A 17,323-nucleotide genomic window follows, 5' to 3' on the forward strand; every position below is an offset into this window, starting at 1 on the left:
GGGCTGCTCAACGGCGCATGGATCGTATTCAGGCGGAGATCATCATCAAACGGTTCAGCTGCCGTTTGGCTACGGGCTAATAATTCATTTCCAGGATAAAATTCACAAATTTACCTAAAGGCAGAAAGATACATAACTAATAGACAAGCAGACAAACTGTAGTAGGAAAGCCAAGTCCGAAATTCATATCTACCAAGGCGGACAAAACAAAACGGTTCAAAATCAAAAGTAGAGATTCAAGAGTTAGAATCGAAAAGAAAAAAAAAGAAAGGAAAAAAAGGTCGATGCAGTCTCCGTCGAACCCCCCGTTGTCTGGTAAATAGTAAGTACTCCGTACGTGTGGCCTTTTCATGTATTTCCCCAAAAAAAAAGAGCATGATGACACGTAGGTTCAGTTTTCAAAATCGGAAATCAAGTTTACTCCTTTTCAGCAGGAATGACAATTTTGCCGTAATCACTTTCGTCATAGTGAGGTGGCAGATCGTGTTGCTCTTCCGCCATAAGGGCTTCTTTCTCAGGAGCAACTCCTTGCTCCTGATCGACAACGCGCTTGTTGCTGTGTCGGCGGAAGAAAGCTCGGGCTGCAACAAGACCACAGGTAAGTTGAATTGCAATGATAGCAATGCTGGTAACGGCGACAACGCCGATGAGACCAGGAAGGAAAACGGTTTTCAAGATGTGGCAGAATCGGTGAGCGAAAGTCTTAGATTTGTGTTGCTGATGAGTATGATGATGGCCGCCATGTTGCATCATATCGTGGCCTGGGCGCTGGTGCTGCGAGCTACCAACTTTGTGTGGTCTGCGATGGCATCCTTTGACCTTGGCCGAGACCTTTTTAGCAATGGCGAGAGCACGGAGTTTCGCCGAAATAACAAAGGCACGAATGCGAGCAAGGATAAGGTGCTTCAGGCATCTACGATCCCTTCGGCACTGTCGCCACGATTTCTTTGGCATCGGAAGGACACCGGCCTTGGATGTGACGATCGTAAGATCTCCATTTGGAGATTTAATGGTGGGTAAGTAGACAGTAGAAACTGGGACCGGGAAGCCGCCAAGGTCAAGAACGGTGAAGTGGAATAAAGTCAGCTTCGAGTCTGAGTCAGGGACGTCAACAACCTGGAATTCTAGGCCATATCCAACGGGAACAGGAGTGGATGCTTTCATGTCCGACTGGCGGTGGAGGACTGTTTCAAGGGAAACCGGTCGGTTCTCTAGCGGGAAGACTTGACGGCCGTTCACGGAGAGGGCGTTACCCTCGGTGGTGAAGTTAAGAGGCTGCCAACAACATCAGGGTCAGTAAAAGTTCGCCTGAAAATGGTATTGCCAACCATCGGATTACTTACCAGCCAGCTATCCCATGCATCGTTCAAAACAAGCTTGGAATCCTCGGAAAGAGAGGGAAAGGGACATTCAGGGCACTGGAGCCGTAAACCCAACTCATGGGAGCCGCCATGGTGAGCGTTGAGATTTGTCTCTGGGACAACCAGGAAGGCAGCGGACTGGAGCGCCAGCAGACTTGCGGTAAGGAACTTTGACAGCATCTTTGCTGGCTGTGGATTTAGAGGGATTCGATCATCAAAGGGAGGAGCTGCGGGAAACGGAGGTTGTCGGGATTATATGACAGGGGGCGTGCTTAAAGAGAGGTTGATCGACTCCTCGTGGGCTGGTTTCGCAGGTGAGGCTGAGGCGGCGATAATGAAACTTCGTCGGAGCAGACTCGGAGGGGGGCGGCCAGGTCTGGGGATTGCTCCGTCCCACCACCGACAGGGTTGTCGAGCTAGCCGGCACCTCGCGCTTGGTTGGTTCTATTTTCAGAACTCGCATGATCCGCCTCTGGGATCGTCAAACAAAACACAACAGGGGGTCGACGGAGACTGCAATCGTGAAGTGACTCGAGGTCACTGAACATCTTCAAAAAACGTCCCTCTCGGGACACCAACAACCGACGCAATAACCAGGTCAATCGTGTGCCCAGCCAACCTCCTCCCAAAAAAGAAAAAAAAGGAAAAGAAAAAGAGGTAGGTTAGTTACATGAACAGTATCGGGCCTCAGCACCAATCCCAAAGGAGGGCCAACAGCCACGAATACATGCAAGGAAAGATACATGACTTCTGGTTGACCATCATCCCAGCCCTGAAGGCGGGACGACTGGTCGTACATGAATAACCATATTAAACCAGAATCAAACCCCCTCCACCCTATTTACACACCGAAATGGAAGAGGCCGGCTGAGCACACGATGTCAAGTTAGTATATAATCCGGAACCCACCCAGGATCATCGGGCAGAGCATGCTGCACCCTACCCAAGCATAACCCGGTCAATCTGCAGCCAGTCGCTGAGATCGAATCTCAACTCCTGGAGCCAGAACGGCCAAGCAGACATGCCTCCCACTTCGGAAACGACGGTATTGGCTTCGAGCCATATCTGCTGGTCACCGCTGCGGCCCCAGAGCGTGATGAATGCCCAGAGCAGCATCAGGAAGACGAGGAGCAAGCCTCTCCCCCATCTGCCCTCCGAGATTATCACCGGCTCTGTCTGCACCAGGCTGTCACTCGTTTCCGGAGGCACATCGGCCTCAGTCTGAGTCAAAGCCTCCAAGACGGCGACTTCAACCTTGACTGTCTGCATCGAAGTGTCTACCACCTCCACACTCGCGGCCGGAGCCGTTTGTGTAGAAGCCTCGACGAACTCCGACACAGGAGCCTCTGTGATAGTGGACGCGTCGACCACGCCCTCACTCTCCAGCGAAACGAGGAGATTCCGTTCCACGGCTTGGTCAGCTTCCAGATCTCCAAGGTTCTTGTCATCCTCGCTGGGAACCTGGGCAGCAGCGTCTCGTAGACACTCGACGTGCTTTCCGGCGGTGGTGATTTCCTTGGCTGCCTCAATCGCCTGAGTCAACGCCTCGTCACCGATTTCCAGCTCGGACTTGGTTGGGACCTGTTGCTCCAAGCCGTTTTCACCGACCTCGGTGTTGTCCTCCGCGACCTCTCCTCCCGCGATCGCCGCCCAATCAGCAGCCTTGACAGCGTTAGACTCGGCGGACTGCTCCTCCTTGGACTCAAGTTGAGCCTTGAGCTCGAGGTTTTCCTCAAGCAGGAATCGGCAACGCGTCTCCGCCTTGTCTAGTTGCTGAAGGATTTCATTCTCACGCTGATTTGCCAAAGACAGCATTATCTCTTTTTCCTCCTCCCACAGTTCTCTGCGTGGAAAGAGGCGGGCATAGTCCTCCTTCAGAGCGCGGATTGTTTGGTTCCGACCCTCACAAATCCGGCCCAAAGCCAGGACCACTTCCTTGAGTTTCTGGAGCTTCTCTTCTCCGCTGCGAGAGCTGTCAGCCAGCATCTTTTCGAGTGCAGCGGAGTCGAGGCCCTTGCCACCCTGCACGTAGAGATCGGACATCTCATCGTGTGCAGAGATCTGCCCCATATACGTCGCCCACGCGCCCGGCGCTGGGCACACAGGTGTGCGCACAGCAGGGCGTTCTGGACGACGCGCTGTCTTCTGTCGGTGGACGACGGCTGCGTTCGTCGGATTGGCCACATTGGTTCCACTCTGAACTCCAGCTTTTCCTAGGCCGCTCTCCCGAGCTGGAGTTCCTTTCGCAACCGATCCCTCTCTCATCGCCGCCAATCGGGAATCAAATTGTCGGCTTGACGGGTCCACCGCGCCCGAAGGAAGCTTTGAGGCCGGTGGACCCGCCAAAGGGGTTGTCGGACCCGATGGCTGTTGTTGCTGTCGTCCCTTTCCGGTGTTGCTTGGCTTGGGGGACTGTGATGACGAAGGCCCGCTGGAGGATTGGGTTGGCTGCCCAGCGGGGTTGTGAGGAGATTGGCTGGGCTTGGTCACTCTCAGGTGAAGAGGAACTTGGTTACCAGCCGGGGCTGGTTTTTTCTTGCCGTTCCTTCTTCTGGCGCCCTGAGAGCTTTGCGGCGTGGCAGGCTGCTTGCCCTTGCTGTTGCCACCCGAGCCTTGGGATTGGTTGGGAGTAGTCGAGGTCGGATTCTGTCCTTGGTTTCCGGCCGCCCGCTTTCCCTTGCCTTTTGACGCGTTAGATTGGCTTTTTGGCGCCATTTCGTCGAAAAGAGCCAACTGCTGCTTGTTCGACGAAGTGAAGTTGTCAAATCGCGATGGGACCCGAAGTCCTCTCGAGCGACTTTAGGCGAAACGCTTGAGCTGAGAAAGCTAAGGGAAAACTAGGCATAATATGTTAGCTGAGGCTCGATGTGCATGTTTATATGTGAAAGATATGGGAACCTACCGTGGGTACTACCAGGGACAGGCGGTGATCCGCGAGTCCACGCGTTCGAGAGTCGATATGGACACGAGGTCGCGAGAGATATCACCTAGCCCGGTGCTAGGTAATGACGAACCACGTGTGGTTAAGCTCAAACTTGATGGTCGAAACTCGAGCGAGGGTAACAACGTGAACTCGAGAGAAAAAGGAGGCAGTTCGCTGTAAAGCGAGAGTGAAGAGCGAAGCTTTAAAAATGGTTAAAGAAAAAAAAGGGGTGAAGCGGAGAGAGCTTGCTCTTGGTGAAGTGGTCAAGTGAAGTCAACAGGAACCGCAAGGAAGAGAAGAAAGAAAGGAAGAGGGAGAGGAAAAGAGAGAGAGAGAGAGAATCTTATATAGTGGCGTCAGATCACGCCCTCGCTTAGCTCAACCCGTGATCTTGTTTACCTGGAGATGTGTTCCTATAGGTTGCTAGGCGGCGCGTTACGGGAGTTCCCGTGCATCAAAATTGATAGACTCGAGGGTCTGCATAGCAACAGCTCGTCTGTTGTTCTGCTTGTGGGCTACCAGGGTCTCCTGATGTGTTCCTCGGGGGGGGAAATTCACTGCTCATGCGTTGTAACCCACAGAGGCCCCTTATACCTGGGGGATTGCAGCGTCTCTAATAAGTGATCGCAAACAAGGGCTTCAGAAGCCCGTCAATCCGTCGACTGGAAGACTGTAGAAGCCGCTATCTGCTCCCTTCTACAGGCGAGTTCAATGGTCTTTTACAGCGGACTCGCTTAGGCCTGACAGCTTGTTTTATGCCCCTGATACTCTTAGGGGGTAGTACTACTTTGTTGCCGCCCTCAGCCATTGTTTTTGCATGTTTTAATGGTTAAAAAAGAGAGCTCTTTTTGACCACCTTTCCATTGTGCTGCTCGCCTTGTTGCGCTCGACGAAGTCAGAATTTCCGCATCGGGAAACTCATATCACGTGATTATCACCTTCTCAGGGGCAGCGGGCGGCTGGAGGAAGCTCTGAGCGTCTGTTCGATGCGAGTAGCCCATTGAGAGATTCGAGTGCAGCTGATCGAAGTGGTAAGAGCAAATGGAATTGTCCCAAATAGTAGCTTTCGAGAGTATTTCAAAACTCTGTATGCGTTCCAATACACACGTGTGTCAAAGCGGTGCCAGGCGCAGCAATTTCTAGCCCATACAAAATGGATAGCAGTCAAATAAACATTCTTAAAACCTCTTTATAAATCACACCCTGTCTCAAAGCCTCCCCGAGAACATATTCAGTAAAGATTCGCTCATCAAAGCTTTGAATTCTTCATCCCCGAAACGCCAGTTATTCCCTCCCCAGAAAGAAGGAAGTCAGGGTATTTGAATCCGAGGCCTGATCGGCCAGACTGTGTTCTCCAGGCACCTCCATCAACTGTTCATTGCGTTGTCAGAATAGCTTTAAACGTGAAGCAAGGAAGGAAATTCAGGACACGTACCGACTATAGTAGAACCAGTCACGTAGTTTCCAGAATCAGAGAAGAGATACACCGTGGCGTCTGCAATCTCTTTGACGGTGCCGTACCGTCCCAGTGGGATGGCAGATTGGTCGGCTCCCTTCTTGGCGAGACGTCGCATGCCCTGGATTTGCCATGTTAGCCCAAAGTAAAGTTGGCATTTGGTTGGTTCCGCCATACCTCAGTGTCTCCGATGGGTCCTGGAGCAATGATATTGGAAGTCACACCAAATGGACCATACTCGATGGCAACACTGTTTGAAAGGCCATCCACGCCGGCCTTGGCCACTGTAACGTGTGCCTGTAGGGGTAAACCGGTGTAGTGGATGGTTGCACTGACGAAGATGATCCTTCCTCCGGTCCCAGTAGGAGATGCTGGATGGAAACACAATAATTGCTCAGTGGTGAACAGCAATAAGCAGACGGTCAGTGGAACCGAGAATACTTACGAGTCGCTCCATCGGATTTGTGTTTTGCGGCGGATTTCAAGAGATAAGGAACGGTGGCTTTCAGCGTGTTGTACGAACCAAGAACGTCGATATCTATGACTGACTTGAAAGCATTGACTGACAACTGTTCGATCGAGGCCAGAAAGTTCCCCGCAGCGCCAGCACTGTTCGTTTTGAAATGTTAGTTGAAATTAAGTCTGATAGCAAAAATTCGCAGCATCGTCGTACATGACAAAGTCAATTCCGCCCAGCTCCTTCACACATCGGTCAACGGCATTCTTCAGGCTGTCGATGCTTCTGACATCAACAGCCCCGATGCCGATTACTTTGGCGCCTGGACGGGCAGTAGCAATGTCTCTTGCCATTTGCTCTGTCTTCTCAACATTGCGTCCCACGATGCAGGCATTTGCGCCTAGATGGACCATGGCCCGAACTTGAGCGCTGCATACTGTGCCAGAGCCACCGGTGCAGAAGAGGACTTTGTTGTCTGCAGGGAAGAAAGTAAGAAACCAGAATCATCAGCGTTCTCAGGGATGGGCGATGAGATGTACCAAAAATGCCATCCCTCCACACATCACTCAGGTATGCAGATTTGGGCAACGACATTTTGGGGACAAGGTAGAATGTAAAATCTTTTAAAATATAGTCTATTGGTTCAAGAAACTACATAAGACTTGGGTGGAGGATGACAGACGATCACTTTTATAGACTTTCAAAGCATATCTTAATGCTGGAGTTCCCTGTCAAACTGCGAAAGTAACGAACCTCGGCAGGGCAGAAGCCAGCCAGATGGTCAAAGAATTAATTACGAAGTGACTAAGCTTCAAGCTCCCCCCACAGGGTCTTTCAACGTATACCGTGCACACAGTACGGAGTACTGAGTACCGGGGTTTGTATGTTCCTCGCCGTTTTGTCTCCGTAGTGACCTAACTACGCCTTTAGCGATGACTTCTCATGATGTAGCTGCTGCGGCCCGTTCGAACGGTGAAGCCCAAGCCCGACTGGACCTCGGCGCGGTCCAAGAAGCTGGGTGGAAACTATCCCTCAAGGAATGCAGGGCGGTTTCAGCGCTTATTCCAGCGATGCGATGGATAGCGTTCCTCGAGTAGCATTCCCATTCGCATACTCTCAGCTTTTCAAAGATAGAAACCAATCCCGCCTCAGAATCGCTTTTTCTCCCTTCGTTCCGCCCTGCGCTGCCAACCCGGGGATCCGATTACATAAGCCAAGACCGCTGGCTGGCGCCGGCCGTTCCATGACGACGATGATATAAAAAAAAGCCACGAACAGACAGCAGAGACGGCAGCTTGGGGCTGGTCCTGTGTCGTGGGCAGTGAGCAGCTATTATCCACAGCATTGCTTATGCATTGTATGACTAGACGACTTCACTGTTGAGAATTGTAATTCCCCCAGTGTGTTTTGTACCAGCGAAAATTTCTTGTTCGACATATCGATCTGCTATCTGTGGCGAATGGGAATAGGATTGGCTACGCTACGAAAGAAAATAATATTCACTTAGGCTGCGTGCAATAGCTCGTCTCGCCATGGCTTGTCCCATCACAGTCGCGAAGTTCGTCGGAACGATTTCCCTCGGCCTGTTGACCGTACGTTATTCATATTCCGCCCGTTACTCCACGAAGGCTTCCACCACTATCACCAGACGAACCGCTTTGCTAACCAGCTCTCTTCTTGTAGGGTCTATCATACTCCGTTTCAACCGTTACAATCCCCGCTCTCCAGCTTCTCCCTAGCGCGAACACCGCCGCCGAGACTCTCAATGACATCCAACTCCGTACCCGCAGACGGGTGCTCACTCTTTCGAACCTTGCCGCTATCTCTCTCATCTCAGCCTTCACACTCTCGTCTCCCCGCAGAAAACATCCGTATCTCATCTGGACCAGCCTTTTCGCTCTGATCGGAGGCACGGGTCTCGAATTCTGGTACAATCGCAAGGCCATGTCCTGGGGCTGTCCCCTCCCAAGGTCGTTGTGCCGTAGCCCCTCCTCCGCCTCCGCATCCGGACCGTGTCCCCTTAGCTTCTGCTCCTGGATCACAACCCATCTCGGCTGTCGCAGGACCCAGGTGCGGAATGATCGAAGACGCGAAGAGGAAGAGTCGAACGGCAACGTAAGTGAGATCGAGATCGTGGAGGAATCTGACGCCCTGCCCACGCCTGCCAGAACCACCAGGGAGCAGTCCACAACTCCGGTCGAGCAGGCAGAGATGAATGGCGAGAGTGTGAAAGAAAGTATGGAGCGGGAGCGAAATATCCAAAGGATCAGATCTTGGATCGTCGGAGTGGCTTTCTCTATGGGCGTTGTGGGTATCTGGGGAGACAGCGCTTAAGGATGTCGATATCGCGTTTCATCCACTGACGCCGGGCTACCACCAACCCACTGTATCTCTCACCTGGATCCGAGTGAATCAGCTGATCACTCGATTTCTCGAGGCCTTTTCTTCTTTTTTATGAGAAAAACTCTTACCATTGATTTGCATATATATTTCGAGAGGCGAAGGCTAGGTGGTTGGATGATAGGCGTATTTTGCTTGTTCCCGAATCGTCTACACTTCATCTCCTTCTCTACTCTTTTCTTTTCCATTTATGGGATCATCCATCTTTCGCTTGATATGCAACAGGAGGAACCAGATGGTCGCAGATAGTTAGAAAGATCGAATGTAAATTTAGGAGCTAACCGGATAAAAGGCGACGGGCCGGTATTCTACGAATCTTTTGTGCAAATATGTATTTTATTTATGGTATATTATCAATTTGCACTGCTTTCCAAAGCACTACTATCAGCCAGGATGAGTGATTTGGGACATGAAGAAATATCCTTTCATGTTGTTAATGCTCCAGAAAAATGAAATATCACTCTCTGATTTTCTTATTGCTGTTCTGATGACTCTACTATTACAGGATAATGATGGAAAATCATCAAAGAAGTTGACCTCGTTGCAGCAACAGGCCAGGCAGTTGTCTCACATCTCTGCAAATGCAGGAATCAATGCAGAAAATCAATAACCTATCTTCACCTTTTTCCTCCCGCAAATTTTCATTGTCTCAATAACCCTACGCTTCTTCGTCGGGCTTTGCATTTCCACATGCATATCACTTCCACGCATCTTTCTTTTCAAGGGAGACTCCAGATGCCTGTCAAGCAGCTCATCTTCAAGGAATGCATGGCGCACATATACATCAATGGGCGGCCGCAAAGGGTGTGTATCCATGATCCAGTGCTCATCAGAAAACAGTCGACGGATCCAGCTCTCATTCACCTTCATCATTTCAAAGTTCCAAGCGCTGCTGTTAATGCAGATGCCACGAATTTGAAGTAAAGAATTTTCTGCTTTGCAGACCGGATAGATTCGACCTCCGAATGCACGCGTTTCCCAACCAGTACCAGCTTCGCGACATGTGATTCCAGGAGGAGTTTCGAACGGCTTGCCGTCAGGGCGTAGTCTGCCTTCGTGAATACATTGGAATTCCAGTACATGGGCTAATTCATGGCATAGCAATACTGCTAGGAAGAAGAGAGCGGCGAGTTTTTGACTGTCTCTCGGCCCACAATCCTTGAGAAGACGAATGAGATTGTAGTCTAAGACAATCAAATCTGATGCAACATTGGGGCGGAGAGTTGTTTGCGCGAAAGAGCAGGAATTTGGTTCCATGTCAGGATCAAAGTCAATGTCAGGCATCACATTTTTGACCTGACTGATAACTTCATCCTTTGATAGTTCAAGCTCTCCACCTGAATCAAGCCACCCTTCTATAGGGCTATGGTGCTGACGCCGGACAAATATTCGGAGTGACTCCCAACGTTGGATTATAATTCGCGAGGCGAGGAGGAGGGCTGGTTCAATTAGTGTGTATGCGTTATCAGTGACAGGAGTTTCTTTGCGGAGCATTGGGAATCTAGCTCGTGGGAATAGATTTTCAATTTGAAGGCTGCAGAAGCCATGAGGGTAATCACTGTAGTCTTCAAGGATAAAGTCTTCATCGCGGAAAGCAAATGCCGTGTCCTCAGTATGTGTGTTTGCCATATTTGCCATATAGACCTATTCTTGAGACTTCAAGTGCACTTCAGGTTAACTGTCAAAGGTTGACTTAGGTCAGGTGTGATTCGGCACTTTCTTGACTCACATTTCAGTCGTGATGTGGCGATGAACAAATAATGATTCTCGGATTCGTCGGCTTTGGGGTGACTCACGTTGAATCACGTGAGTTGAATTTCCTGTTATGGCTGGAAAGTGAGAGGGGCAAGAGCAAATCAAAATTAAAAAAAAAAAAAAGCTTCTTGGGTCGTAATATGCTTCTAGACGTATTATACTCCTACGGAGAGGAATGCTTCTATACATTCAGGAGCTGGCTCACCGCGTATACTTACCAGCTGCTTGACTTGGTCTATGTAGCGATATTCTAACATCGATCCGTAGAGGTAAACAGGCACCTCCCAAAACAATAAAATAAAGTTGAAGGAAAAGAGAAGGGGGGACTGAAAAAAAAAAAAAATGAGAGAACAGGCAAGATAGAAATTATAGTTTCGGAACCACCAGTCCCTGCTTAATCTCCTCCTTCGCCTGCTCCCTCAGCAATCTCTTCAAAATCTTCCCACTCGCATTCTTCGGGATCGAATCCACAAATTTCACTCCACCCGTTAAGCTCTTATACTTGGCTAACCTGGCGGCCGCAAATCTCTTCACCTCCTCTTCACTCAAGCTCTGCGCCTCTGGCACCGGCTGCCTCACCACAATGGCCCGCGGGTGCTCGACCTTCTCTTCCCCTGGCAAAGTCACCCCAATGACGGCAGCATCCATGATCAAAGGATGAGAAAGCAGCACGGCTTCGATCTCCGGCGGTGCTACCTGGAATCCACGCACCTTGATAAGTTCCTTCTTACGATCGACGATATACCACTTCTTGGTCTTGCTGTCGCAGTAGCCGATGTCTCCCGTCTTGAAGAAGCCGTCAGAGTCAAACGATTCAGCGTTCGCGTGCGGATTCTCAAAGTAGCCCGAGATGATAGTTGGACCACGAACGCAAATCTCGCCGCGGGTGTCATAGGCAGAAATGTTGTTGCCGGAATCGTCTATGAGCCTGGTGAAGTTATTTAGTTTGTGTGGACATAGGGATATAGCCAGTTCATTGGGAAATGGACAGTTTTGAGAAGGTAATAAAGGTTAAAGCTCAAATACTCACTTCATCTCAAGGCAAGGGATAGGCCGCCCAACAGAGCCTGTAGTGTCATCTTCCGGCCAAGGGAACCTTGTCGCAACGCAGGAAGTTTCAGTCATGCCCCATACCTGGGTGTATCTCCCTCGTTCGCTCAACAAAGCACGAAACTGCGCTTGAACGCCTTTATCGAGAGGAGCAGCGCCCACTGCTCCGCTCCGTACACTTTTCAAAAAAGGTTGTTTGGACAATGGCGATTTAACGATAGCAACGGCCATTGGTGGAACGGTAGAGGCCTCAGTGACTTTGTATTTCTGAGAGACCTTTAGAAACGCTTCAAGATCGAAACGGCGCATGACGTAGACGACATGTCCGGCTTTGAGTGCACTGGTATGTGTCGACGGCACAGCGGATGCATGAAACATTGGAACTGCCACGATGCGCGAAATCTGCACAAAGATAGGATCAGGACCCAGGCCCTAGTTGTTTGACTAGACCTATCGAAGCACAAACCTCATACGGTAAGGAAATCACCCCAAAAACCAGCTCATGCTGGGCGATAAGATTATAATGACTGATCACAGCCGCTTTGGGGAGCCCAGTGGTTCCACTGCTGAATAGCCTCGCTGCTGTGGTATTCTTACATGTGTCTAGGTCATTGAACCGTACCCAATCCTCTTCGCCGTAGTTCATGAGGTCGGTCCATGAACTGCAACCAGGTGGCAGAGGTCGTCCATTAGTGTTAAAAACCCAAACTCTCGAAGAGGGGATATTATTATCCTTGGCCGCTAAGAGGACATTTTCCAAAATTTCGGGCTCCGAAATCAGGAAATTGACCCGAGCGGTTTTGATATGGTGTGACAGCTCAAATTGGGTGTAACTTGGATTCGTCCCCGCGAAGACACCGCCAGCACCAATCACTGCAAGGAAGAGTATTGGGTAGTAGATCTAGTTCACATTCAATTAGCATTGTGCGTGAGTTTTCAGTATGGCATTTAACCCGTACGTCATTGAACGAGTGGACATTTAGGCAATCGCCGTTTTTGAAGCCGTTTGCCCTCAGGCCGGCAATAAGTTTCCGAACCAACACTCGAGCCTGATTACACGAAATTGATTCCGAGGCATTGTGCGGATTAATATAGATCTGGATATAATTAAGCAACGTTGAAATCACCCAGCAGGTCGATGGAAAGGGGGGGGAGAGAGTTTCATTTACTGGCTTGTCTTGATCATACTGGGGATCGTCAAAGATCCAAGAGAGGATATCCTTGGTCGGCAAAGGCAGATATTCATCTGGCCTAAAGAAATCCATAGTTGCAGAAGACATCCTCATAGATACCTCCTTAGGATCGATGGGTACTTCAGGCTCTTCGTGATCAGTTTTGAATTAGTATAGAATGAGAATGAGAGGAGTGTCGACAAAAACGCTAATATGGAAAACACATCTTTCGGGAATAGAATGCATATTCCGACGACTTCGGCCATTTTCTGACAGCAAGTTATATGGCACATAGCTACCTACTAGTTACGTTGGAGAAAGGGCTGGATCGATGCCGTGCTGTCGCCGACCCCGCAGACACTACCGGCACCAACGAGGTACGAGGCCCAGCAATCTGCCGGGCCTGAAGAGCACCTGAGGGATTTCCACCCCCTCAAAAAAAAAAAAAAAAAAAAAGGGAAAGTCAAGGGGATTTTTCTTTGTCTTTTTTCATCTCTTTGACTTCTGGCTCCATGGCGCTTGGCCACGATAAATGCCGGCCCTTTCACGATAATTCCCTACATGCGGGAAGTCAGATAGTTAAGCAGCAAAGGAGCATTGTGTGCCTCCCCCATGGCATTCAGGCGTGTTTCTCGACAGAGCTGGCCGGACCGCCGTCGCCTTGGGCTGTGAAAGCTCCAAAGATAGCGCAGCCGCTGGGCGGGGAAGGCAGCCGGCAAATTTTGGCAGAAGGCGGCCAAGACAAGGTAGAGAGATACATAGCGAGAGACAAAAGACGCCCAGAGACTCTCATGACAAGACAGCGCGAAGAGCGAGGTAAAAAAGGAGGGGGGCTTTTTCGAGACTAGAATTTGACCAATAAGAGGGCAAGGAAATACTTATTTGGTGATATTTCATTGGCTAGAGTTGTTAAAAATGACTCCTTAAATCGACCAATGGGATCGGACGGCTGGGCAACCTTAAATCAACCACTTCGACGGCTCGACTTGGCAGGACGACAAAACCATCGAAGCGAGGCGGCCGCCAGCATAAAAGAAGCAAAGTGGTGGCATCGCCCGCTCTGTTTTGGACTATTTTCCCACCCATTATGATAACTCCAGTTGACAGGTCGTGAAGTCAGGATCTTAAGCTAGTTCTTGTGACGCCACTGGGCGGATATCACGGGAGGACGGTTGTGCACCACGCGGCCACTGGGGAGATCGGACAGGCTGCCCAGCATGTCTTGCAGATACAGGGGGAAAAAGCAAAAAGAGGGCCCAAAAAAAGGAAAAAAAGAAAATAAAAGCAAGGAGAAAAATGTGAAATATTCATTTGTTTCATTCTCCGGGTGGACTTCGGCGTCAATGAAAGACCAAGCTGTGGCATGCCTGATTTGGCGCTTCATTGTCTTTCAAATGTGAATCACTCTACTCCGTACTCTGTACTAACACGCAATTCCCTGCAGCAATCTAACATGTCCACTGCACACTGCGTCTCTTCCCGCCGGATATCCACCTTTTGGGGGGCCTTGACTTAGCGGACCAGACCTGTCACCTTCCCCCCGGGACCTACATTCCGCTGGCTGGCGCGCGTGTGGGCTCGGAAGGACGCACCAGCTTATATGCTTTTTGTCTGCCGTTGACCGGGACGCCAGCAGCCAATTCAACATGCACACCGCTTAGTGTCCCAACGTGACGGCGTAAGACCAAGGACCCATTGGCTAATGACTTGTGTCGCCGCGCTTCTACGGCTGCCAAGCTGTCGTTTGCGGCATCCCACGCTCAAGCTGCCCATCATGCAGGAACTAGACCAAGTTTATAAAGGGTTCACGGCTACCTGCATGCATCCGTCGCGCCTCCTTTCCCTCGGTTTTAACGTCCGATCCGCAGCGTTGGGAGGATCCGCTGCCCTCACTCAGCATTAGTCTCGAGAGCAGAGTGATGTGAAGTTTCTCACACATAAGCCTACCTGACTAGCTGCATCCTCACCGCTTCCAACAGGTACCCTTTTCTCGATTTTGGACCAGTATCAAGATTAGCAATCCGGACCGCTACACCCATGCAGCCGGGGCTTCAACCAACAATGAGCCCCAGTGTAAGCATATCCTACTCCCTTCCCCCAACGGTGAGTCTGCGCCTTATGCTGCGTTTGTGCTTTGGACTGGGGTTTTAGAATGGTGCGATTGGCCTTCTGGAAGCTCTCATTTTCTCTCTCCATTCGAAAGACTAGCCTCTCATGGGTAGCCACAGCCCAACTGCCAATGGTTCCAGGTCTGGCCGCATGGAACACTGTTACATCACACTCAAAAGCAATTTCGGCACCAAAAAAAGCAAACTATCCTTCCATATCGAGTGTTGCAAGATTCGGAAAGTGGTTACGGTCGTGGAGGAGCATCCCGACCTTGCCGTCTCTGCCTCCCTCCAGTAATATCCCCGGATCAGCCGTTTTCTGCCAGATCTACTATTCCAGGCGCTATGCAGGATGGATCCTCGAAGTCTATCTTTATCCTTTTCAACAAACTGAAAAAATGTGGAGTTAAAAATTTCGCCTGGCAAGCGTTATCCACTTTAGTGCAGCTGCAGCGCCAGCTTTCTTTCTTTTGCATTTTATACCATACATTAGTATGTGCAGTTTTGGTCAATATATATACATTGCTCCTGCTTCGTCTATTGGTTGGCCTATGCTTTTCAAATATGTCATCATATGAAAAGCTAATCTCAGTTCAAAGTCATGGCAACACAGACAATGCTGTCCTTTCCATGATCCTTGAAACCGTTAAAATTGATCTGTGGCCTGCGCTGCAGCAAAGCGTCTGTAAGACAAGCGAGCCAAAGTTGGCCCCTCTTTCCGTTGAGATTTGACATTGGTTTACACAATTTTGTGAGAAGCCACTCTGTACTTGTCAAAAGCCGGCTTCCTCCCGGTCATGTCCTAACAACCCTCGCGCGCTCATATTTAACGAGCTTCCTTCTTCCAAGAGTCCACTTCAAACAATATTAATCAATTGAAGGCTGCCCAATTCTCTGCTTTCTCTTCCTATCTCCTTGCCTCTACAACGTGACTTTTACATCCTCACTATCGTGATACAGTGTATTCCATTTTATTAGACTGTTTTGAAATTCAGCAGTATCACAAATACACTCATCGACTCACATATCTTTCCTTTTCTCTCTCCTTTCTTTACTTTCCTCGTTCAAGATGGCCCCAGAACTTCTACTAGAAACAAACCTGGTCCCCACTGGCCACCAGCTGGAGAATGTGTCAGACAATATTGATACTGTGAACGAGCTCAAAGCCTCACTCAAGCAAACCGATGGTCCATCACAGCAATTCGGCGACAACAAAGACAAATCCAAATTCCGTCAATATGAAGAGGCCTGCGATCGGGTGAAGTCCTTTTACGAAGAGCAACATACCAAGCAGACTGTCGCCTATAACATCCAAGCACGACACGATTTTCATTCCAAAATAAGGGCCGAGATGAGTGTATGGGACGCGATTGTCAAATTGGACACATTGATCGATGAGTCCGACCCGGATACGTCACTGTCCCAGATACATCACCTTTTCCAATCTGCAGAGGCCATCCGCCGAGATGGAAAGCCAAGATGGATGCAGCTTGTCGGTTTGATACACGATCTCGGCAAGCTCCTCCACTTCTTCGGCGCTAAAGGCCAGTGGGATATCGTTGGCGACACATTCCCAGTCGGCTGTGCATTCGACGAAACAATCATCTATCCGGATACCTTCGTCAACAACCCGGACTACAAGCATGATGTGTACAGCACCAAATACGGTATATACAAGCCAAATTGTGGACTCGATAAAGTTATGTTATCCTGGGGTCATGACGAATACCTCTACACGGTGGTCAAGTCCCAGTCCACGCTACCGGAGGAGGGACTTGCCATGATTCGGTACCATTCATTTTACCCGTGGCATACGGCTGGTGCCTATCGACACCTGATGAACGGCCGAGATTATGAGATGTTAGAGGCTGTAAAGGCCTTTAACCCTTATGATCTTTACAGCAAATCAGATGAAGTGCCTGACGTCGAAAAGCTAAAGGTAAGCCTCCGCCTTACGTCCCTGTTTACTTTGGGTTTTGTTTTCTAATCCAGCCGTTTTGAGTAAGCCTTACTACCTCGGACTTATCGATGAATTTTTCCCTCAGAAAATTATTAGGTGGTGATCTGACAACTTTTTATCCCTTGATTGGTGCTGTTAGCTTTCTCAATTGCTTCCCGCATTCTGTTTCTCCCGCTCACTTCTTAAAGATTTGGGCTCCCATATCTGTTGTTAATAGTCGCCTAGCCTGCTTTTCCTGAGCTATTTTGCCCCTAGCGCCCATGTTTATCGCCTGTACTCTCTAGATCAGTGACGCAGTTTATTTATGCCTCATTACATCTCTGGGCTGTCATTTCTTGCGACTTTTATTTGGATTTCTTTTCATTATAGACATTTCTTCTAACACCCACTGTCCTCTCGGTTTTCGATTTTGCTCCTTCATCCCAATCCAATTATTCTATCAGCCTGTCCCGCTTTATCGAGTATCCTATATCACATGCGGGACAGTTCAGTCCCCAGACCTCAATTTGCCTATAAAACATCATGAAGAAAGTAATTTGGGAATCTGCTTCCTTTTACAATATCATAGATTTGTCGGGTCCGTTACTGCACCTTTGTTGGCCAAAAAAAAAAAAAAAAGAAAAGAAAAGAAAAAAGAAAAAAAATTCATCTCACATAGACCTTTATTCTCCTTGGGTGAAT

General features: G+C 49.5%; 8 protein-coding genes across 8 annotated transcripts; 3 read left to right on the forward strand and 5 right to left on the reverse strand.

Annotated features, from left to right (window-relative positions):
• Positions 1–53: 53 nt before the first annotated feature.
• On the reverse strand, positions 54–1,684 carry CIMG_06117 (uncharacterized protein). The gene is made up of 2 exons (XM_001242220.2): positions 1,344–1,684; positions 54–1,275 (listed from the first exon to the last, which is right to left on the reverse strand). The coding sequence occupies exons 1-2, from the start codon at positions 1,539–1,541 to the stop codon at positions 418–420; spliced, it is 1,056 nt and encodes a 351-aa protein (XP_001242221.1). The 5' UTR covers positions 1,542–1,684; the 3' UTR covers positions 54–417.
• Positions 1,685–1,841: 157 nt separating this feature from the next.
• On the reverse strand, positions 1,842–4,658 carry CIMG_06118 (uncharacterized protein). The gene has a single exon (XM_001242221.2). The coding sequence runs from the start codon at positions 4,074–4,076 to the stop codon at positions 2,301–2,303; it is 1,776 nt and encodes a 591-aa protein (XP_001242222.1). The 5' UTR covers positions 4,077–4,658; the 3' UTR covers positions 1,842–2,300.
• Positions 4,659–5,307: 649 nt separating this feature from the next.
• CIMG_06119 (sporulation protein SPS19) lies at positions 5,308–6,906 on the reverse strand. The gene is made up of 6 exons (XM_001242222.2): positions 6,737–6,906; positions 6,414–6,672; positions 6,186–6,349; positions 5,918–6,111; positions 5,720–5,861; positions 5,308–5,655 (listed from the first exon to the last, which is right to left on the reverse strand). Exons 1-6 carry the CDS (start codon positions 6,789–6,791, stop codon positions 5,534–5,536), a joined length of 936 nt encoding a protein of 311 aa, XP_001242223.1. The 5' UTR covers positions 6,792–6,906; the 3' UTR covers positions 5,308–5,533.
• A 124-nt stretch (positions 6,907–7,030) lies between these two features.
• On the forward strand, positions 7,031–9,034 carry CIMG_06120 (uncharacterized protein). The gene is made up of 3 exons (XM_001242223.2): positions 7,031–7,074; positions 7,128–7,789; positions 7,881–9,034. Exons 2-3 carry the CDS (start codon positions 7,730–7,732, stop codon positions 8,529–8,531), a joined length of 711 nt encoding a protein of 236 aa, XP_001242224.1. The 5' UTR covers positions 7,031–7,074; positions 7,128–7,729; the 3' UTR covers positions 8,532–9,034.
• Positions 9,035–9,200: 166 nt separating this feature from the next.
• CIMG_06121 (uncharacterized protein) lies at positions 9,201–10,340 on the reverse strand (the record flags this gene model as incomplete). The annotated part of the gene is made up of 1 exon (XM_001242224.2): positions 9,201–10,340. Exon 1 carries the CDS (start codon positions 10,224–10,226, stop codon positions 9,201–9,203), a length of 1,026 nt encoding a protein of 341 aa, XP_001242225.1. The 5' UTR covers positions 10,227–10,340.
• A 378-nt stretch (positions 10,341–10,718) lies between these two features.
• On the reverse strand, positions 10,719–12,667 carry CIMG_06122 (AMP-binding enzyme; the record flags this gene model as incomplete). Its single annotated transcript, XM_001242225.2, has 4 exons — positions 10,719–11,280; positions 11,383–11,804; positions 11,869–12,303; positions 12,362–12,667. The coding sequence occupies 4 exons, from the start codon at positions 12,665–12,667 to the stop codon at positions 10,719–10,721; spliced, it is 1,725 nt and encodes a 574-aa protein (XP_001242226.2).
• Positions 12,668–14,611: 1,944 nt separating this feature from the next.
• Positions 14,612–15,414, forward strand: CIMG_06124 (uncharacterized protein; the record flags this gene model as incomplete). The annotated part of the gene is made up of 4 exons (XM_001242227.2): positions 14,612–14,677; positions 14,783–14,976; positions 15,125–15,174; positions 15,275–15,414. 4 exons carry the CDS (start codon positions 14,612–14,614, stop codon positions 15,412–15,414), a joined length of 450 nt encoding a protein of 149 aa, XP_001242228.2.
• A 337-nt stretch (positions 15,415–15,751) lies between these two features.
• Positions 15,752–16,745, forward strand: CIMG_06125 (inositol oxygenase 1; the record flags this gene model as incomplete). The annotated part of the gene is made up of 2 exons (XM_001242228.1): positions 15,752–16,621; positions 16,689–16,745. The coding sequence occupies 2 exons, from the start codon at positions 15,752–15,754 to the stop codon at positions 16,743–16,745; spliced, it is 927 nt and encodes a 308-aa protein (XP_001242229.1).
• Between the last annotated feature and the right edge of the window lie 578 nt (positions 16,746–17,323).

This window comes from Coccidioides immitis, assembly GCF_000149335.2.
Source record: "Coccidioides immitis RS genomic scaffold supercont3.2, whole genome shotgun sequence".
NCBI classification, from domain to species: domain Eukaryota; kingdom Fungi; phylum Ascomycota; class Eurotiomycetes; order Onygenales; family Onygenaceae; genus Coccidioides; species Coccidioides immitis.

What these genes read in the sequence shown, in the direction of transcription:
- CIMG_06117 (XM_001242220.2), bottom strand. Translation starts at nt 1,541, where the DNA reads ATGCTGTCAAAGTTCCTTACCGCAAGTCTGCTGGCGCTCCAGTCCGCT. An exon ending in ATGCATGGGATAGCTGGCTG is followed by an intron (nt 1,276 to 1,343) that starts GTAAGTAATCCG and finishes TGTTGTTGGCAG; the next exon opens with CCTCTTAACTTCACCACCGA.
- CIMG_06118 (XM_001242221.2), bottom strand. Translation starts at nt 4,076, where the DNA reads ATGGCGCCAAAAAGCCAATCTAACGCGTCAAAAGGCAAGGGAAAGCGG.
- CIMG_06119 (XM_001242222.2), bottom strand. Translation starts at nt 6,791, where the DNA reads ATGTCGTTGCCCAAATCTGCATACCTGAGTGATGTGTGGAGGGATGGC. An exon ending in GACCCATCGGAGACACTGAG is followed by an intron (nt 5,862 to 5,917) that starts GTATGGCGGAAC and finishes TGGCAAATCCAG; the next exon opens with GGCATGCGACGTCTCGCCAA. An exon ending in GACTGGTTCTACTATAGTCG is followed by an intron (nt 5,656 to 5,719) that starts GTACGTGTCCTG and finishes CGCAATGAACAG; the next exon opens with TTGATGGAGGTGCCTGGAGA.
- CIMG_06120 (XM_001242223.2), top strand. Translation starts at nt 7,730, where the DNA reads ATGGCTTGTCCCATCACAGTCGCGAAGTTCGTCGGAACGATTTCCCTC. An exon ending in TTTCCCTCGGCCTGTTGACC is followed by an intron (nt 7,790 to 7,880) that starts GTACGTTATTCA and finishes CTCTTCTTGTAG; the next exon opens with GGTCTATCATACTCCGTTTC.